Source organism: Abrus precatorius, unplaced genomic scaffold (genome assembly GCF_003935025.1).
Source record: "Abrus precatorius isolate BTA unplaced genomic scaffold, Abrus_2018 Scaffold10, whole genome shotgun sequence".
In the NCBI taxonomy this organism is placed as follows: domain Eukaryota; kingdom Viridiplantae; phylum Streptophyta; class Magnoliopsida; order Fabales; family Fabaceae; genus Abrus; species Abrus precatorius.
The window spans coordinates 23,203,341-23,209,137 of record NW_020874292.1 but is presented as its reverse complement, the minus strand read 5'-3'; the positions used below and the strand labels follow the sequence as shown (position 1 = coordinate 23,209,137).

General features: G+C 33.5%; 1 protein-coding gene across 1 annotated transcript; it reads left to right on the top strand.

The window, feature by feature from the left end:
• The first annotated feature begins 2,391 nt into the window (after positions 1-2,391).
• LOC113871062 (acetolactate synthase 3, chloroplastic-like) lies at positions 2,392-5,099 on the top strand. Its single transcript, XM_027507798.1, has one exon. The coding sequence runs from the start codon at positions 2,444-2,446 to the stop codon at positions 4,400-4,402; it is 1,959 nt and encodes a 652-aa protein (XP_027363599.1). The 5' UTR covers positions 2,392-2,443; the 3' UTR covers positions 4,403-5,099.
• Positions 5,100-5,797: the final 698 nt, after the last annotated feature.

Sequence of the window (5,797 nt, the reverse complement as noted above, 5' to 3'; positions counted from 1 at the left end):
TGCCTGCCAGAGAATAGATACTCAAATCATTCACTTTTCTTATAGATATACACTTATATTATAGGAATTGAATTGGAATTGTAACAAGATTAGAAATAATTTTCCTGATCAAATATGTAACATCATTGCTCAAATATTCTTCATGATATTTTTAAAAGTCAAGAATCTTTTTAACAATAGATCTTCTCTAATAAAACTGTTTACCAGATAGTTGATGATTATACTCAGATTTTTGGTTTAGGAATGATATATTTAAGCTAATATAAAATTGGAATAGTCCTGCTAAAATAACCTTATTCTTATGGAAAGTCTTCTTACTAATATAGAAAGAAGCAGAAGAGGTATGATTGAGTTCTCTCTACTCTAAGTGTAGTGAAGCTTCTAAATCTGTTATGCATGTTCTTCACAATTGTCTTTATGTTAGAAAGATTTTTGGGATCACTTTATTCTTCTTAATTATTTGGTCTATTTTTTTAAGTAATGGTCTGTCCGAATGGCTGAGATGTAATTTAGATAATCAGAGAATTAATAATTTCCATAGATGAAGTAAGTTGTTTAGCATTATTATTTGGAATTTATGAAGAGAAAAAAATGCTGTTATAATTCATAATATATTTACTTATCCTAAAGTTTTTATTGAAAAAAATATTATGAGTTTGAGTTTTAGGAATAGATGGCATCCCCCCTTATTGATCAAGTGAAGCTAAATATGGATGAGGTAGTATCCCGTTATCTTGGAGCTAAGGGCTATCAAGGATTGATTTGCGATCACTATGGTAATCTTGTTGCTTGATTTTTTAGCAGGTTAGACCCTTGCATTCCCTTGCAGCTAAACTTTGGGACTTATTTTTTTGAATCCAGCTAGTCATTCAAAAGGACATTAACTTCATTTGAATTGCAAGTAATTCTAAAGATGCAATTTCTCTAGTCTTATCTCTCATCTTTTATTTTCACTGATTAATAGTATTAAGAATCAATTAAAAAGTAGTAGTTTCATTAAGTTTGATTACATTTATTGAGAAACTAATCAGAATAAGTTTGGTAAGATAGCTATTGAAGAAGGTTTGTCTCTTATTTATTTTGATAAAGACTCTTCTTCCTCTTAAGTCATTTTTAAATATAGATGTTATGGGTATTTAGCTGTCCAGAATGTTATGAGTATTTAGCTGTTCAGAATGATTTCTTAGATCTCTTGTGTATTGTTTGTTTGAACTTTTAATATAAAAATAAAATAAAGCTTTATTTTATTTTGTTTCATAGTGCACATATTTTATTTTTAATTAATAAATTAACATGGATTAAAAAAATTTGCAAATCTATTTAGTTTTTTTTTTTTACCTATTGAATATACAAATATTAATTTAAGATTAAAAAATTTATTTAATATCAATTCAAGTATTGAAATACCATCAAACATATAAATTAATGAACAAAAAGTTATTATAACTTAACGGTAATCTCAAATTCAAGTTTTACTAACCAAGTTTAATATTTGGAGAAAGAATTTTACCATTTATTATAGTTCGAGATGACTCAAATAAGATTAAAGAAAGTATTTAATATTAAAATGATTTTTTATTATTTTAATGCTTGAATAATTTAATATTATAAATGTTTAGAAAAACTAAATTTATGTTAAGTATAATTTTAAAGGATTAAAAACAATTACAATATTTAATTTAGCAAATTTATTGATGTATTCAATATTTTTTAATATTACAATAATTACTTAATATATATAATAATTAACTGACAATATAAATTATGATGATTTACCCTTTAAGTGAATTAGACTTGTAATATATGCTTTTAAGTTCATACTATTATCTAATAAAAATATGAACTTTAATAATTCTTTTCATAAATTTAATCGCACAAAAAAAATAATCAAATTTTGTTTTAAGGTAAGATTATAAAATTAAAATACATTGCAAACTATTATATTTTATGTATTATTTCAATTTCAAAAAACAATATAACAATAAAAATTATAAAATTAAAATACATAGGAGTAAATAAAATTAATTAAAATTTATTTAAAAATGATCTAATAAACGTTATTTTTATAGTATGATCTAATAAACTTAAAAGACTTAAAAAAAAAAGATTGTCATATGATCTTAAATTTTAATAATTAATAATAAAAATATAAAAAGGTGTCATGATATTAATTCATAACCTCTGAAGTGTGGTACTACATTGAGATCCTCTAAAGCTGATCATATTCCTTGGAGAGAGGCCCACAGTGTTAAATCTAACAATTTAAATATTAAAAATATTGTTTAAAAAAGTTTAATATTATAATAATATAATTTTAATGGATGAGAGAATGAGGATCCATTTCTCGTGCGTGATATTAAAGTGTGGAACGCTATAAATTACATTAGTTATTTTATTATACTCAGTGATTAAGATTAGGGCCTGCGATCCAAAATCATTGAAGATGGCGGCAACTACTCCAAAACCCGCGTTCACCTCTCTCCCTTCTTCCGCTCCAAAGCACTTTACCAACTTCGCAACCCTCCCATTTTCCTCAACCCCAAACAGCCCCTCTCAATCCCAACGCCGTTCCCTTCGAATCTCCAGCTCCCTCTCCGACCCTACGCCCAAAGCCACCGCCTCCGCCGTTGCCCCCGCCACCGAACTCTTCGTTTCCCGATTTGCTCTCGACCAGCCCCGCAAGGGCGCTGACATTCTCGTCGAAGCCCTTGAGCGTCAAGGCGTCACCGATGTCTTCGCCTACCCTGGCGGCGCGTCGATGGAGATCCACCAAGCCCTCACGCGCTCCGCCACCATCCGCAACGTCCTCCCCCGCCATGAGCAAGGCGGCGTTTTCGCCGCCGAGGGTTATGCCCGCTCCTCCGGCCTCCCGGGCGTCTGCATCGCCACCTCCGGCCCCGGCGCTACCAATCTCGTCAGCGGCCTCGCAGACGCCATGCTCGATAGCGTTCCCCTCGTCGCCATCACCGGCCAAGTCCCTCGCCGCATGATTGGCACCGACGCATTCCAAGAAACCCCTATCGTTGAGGTAACGCGATCCATCACCAAGCACAACTACCTTGTTCTTGACGTAGATGACATCCCTAGGATCGTGAATGAAGCTTTTTTCTTAGCAACTTCTGGAAGACCTGGTCCTGTGTTAATTGATATACCTAAAGATATTCAACAACAGCTTGCGGTTCCCAATTGGGATCAACCAATTAGGTTAACTGGTTACACTTCTAGGTTACCTAAGTCTCCCAATGAGGCACATTTGGAGCTCATTGTGAGGTTGCTCTTGGAATCTAAGAAACCTGTTTTGTATGTTGGTGGTGGGTGTTTGAACTCTAGTGAGGAATTGAGGCGTTTTGTTGAACATACTGGTGTTCCTGTTGCTAGTACTTTGATGGGTCTAGGTGCTTACCCCACTGCTGACGAGAATTCCCTACAAATGCTTGGAATGCATGGAACTGTTTATGCTAATTATGCTGTGGATAGATGTGATCTCTTGCTTGCGTTTGGGGTGCGGTTTGACGATCGTGTCACGGGGAAGCTTGAGGCTTTTGCTAGTCGGGCGAAGATTGTTCACATTGATATTGATTCGGCTGAGATTGGGAAGAACAAGCAGCCACATGTGTCGGTTTGTGGCGATTTGAAGTTGGCCTTGAAAGGGATAAATAGGATATTGGAGAGCAAAGGGCTTGGGGGTATACTTGATTTCAGAGCTTGGAGAGAGGAACTGAATGAGCAGAAACACAGGTTCCCTTTGAGTTATCAGACGTTTGAGGAAGCTATTCCTCCTCAGTATGCCATACAGGTTCTTGATGAGCTGACCAATGGAAATGCTATTGTAAGTACTGGAGTTGGGCAGCACCAGATGTGGGCTGCTCAGTTTTACAAGTATAAGAGACCTAGGCAGTGGTTGACATCGGGTGGTCTTGGTGCCATGGGGTTTGGATTGCCTGCTGCCATTGGAGCTGCTGTGGCTAACCCAGGCGCAGTTGTGGTTGACATTGACGGTGATGGGAGTTTTATGATGAACGTTCAGGAGCTGGCCACTATTAAGGTGGAGAAACTCCCTGTTAAGATACTGTTGTTGAATAATCAACACTTGGGTATGGTTGTTCAATGGGAAGATCGCTTTTATAAGTCTAATAGAGCTCACACTTATCTTGGAGACCCGTCTAAGGAAGATGAAATATTCCCAAACATGTTGAAGTTTGCCGATGCTTGTGGGATACCAGCAGCACGTGTGACGAAGAAAGAAGACCTTAGAGCAGCAATTCAGAAAATGTTGGATACCCCTGGCCCCTACCTTCTTGATGTCATTGTACCCCATCAGGAGCATGTCTTGCCAATGATTCCTAGCAATGGAACTTTCCAGGACGTGATAACTGAGGGTGATGGAAGGACAAGTTACTGATTTCCTGAGCATATTTATCTTGATGGTGGTTTTGTATAATACTAGGCTATATCAGCTTCTAATTTTTGTATTAAGTCAGCAACTAAAGTAGGCTGTTTGTTTCTATACAATTTCCGTTTCTTTTACGTGAATGTAACCCCTACTGCTCTGTAAATGAGTGCAAGTAATATTCTTTTTGTTCATTATATCTCCCCTTGGTTATTTGGTTGATTATTTTGGTGCTGAAATTGCATTCATGGTTACTTAGCAAAATATTGCAATCAGAATTCAGAAGCTTATTTCTTTGTACCAAAAGCACAGAACTGGTAGTTAGCTATGGAAAACACATGAATTAGCATGTAGAACTGAGTTCATTGTCTCTTAGATACTAACTTTGACAGCACTTATATTTTCTCTTGGCTGTCGTATTGAAATTTGAATTCCTTAATATCAACACTGTTACGCCGCCCGGTTTTTATGCAAAATTGTCTGCTACAGGCAGGTCTTTTGATTGAGTTCTCAAAAGAGAATTAGAGGAAGAAGCAAGAAAGTTTTCTTTGATAGAGGTTATTCTGTGAAGTTGCTTGGTTAGAATTGATGGCAAAAAGTGTGGGGTGTTTTTCATGTTACTAGTCCAGGTAGTTGTGCAAATTAGGCATAGCCTCTTCACTTTAATTTATCTTATTATTATTATTATTATTGTATTTAATTTTTTTAAATTATTGTATTTCCCTTAATTATCTTTTGGAGAATGCTAATTTGTGTCATAAATGTTTATATAAAAGTGTCATATTTAACAATTAGTTTTATTGTAGTTTTCTTTTTTTTAAGAAAAACCAACTAGAGCTCGTACTACTATTAAATACATGAATTAATCAGCATATAATTATTTAAGTTTAATCTATAATATCAAATTTGAGTCTTACATGAGTATGGTTTAATTTAAAAATTGTCAATGACTTTTTAATTTTCAAAAAATTAGTTACAATTAAAAGTTGCCATTAGCAAGATATAAAAAAATAATTAGTATTTACTTTGAAAAATCACAATTGGTAAGATTTTGTAAAAAAAATAAAATTCTGATTACTAAAATTGTTATTGGCAACTTTTTATGACAAAAAAAGTTATTCTGATACTAAAAAAGTTGCCAATATACTTTTTTCAAGCTTTAAAATAATTAAAAAATTATTCTTTTCATTTAAAATAATCATTGACAATTTTTAAAGAAAAAAATTGCTATTGTGAGTTTTTATTATTGAGCCTATAAATACTACTTTCTTCATTTGTAACAAATAGCAAGTGAAAGAAAGCAAAAGTTTTTTAGAAAGTGACTTAGTTTATTCATTTGTATTTTAAAAAAAGTATGAGTATGGCAATAGTAATATACTTTAATTGAAGAGATTATTACAAACACTA

Bases quoted from the DNA above. Each gene is read 5' to 3' on its own strand.
- LOC113871062 (XM_027507798.1), top strand. From the start codon at position 2,444: ATGGCGGCAACTACTCCAAAACCCGCGTTCACCTCTCTCCCTTCTTCC.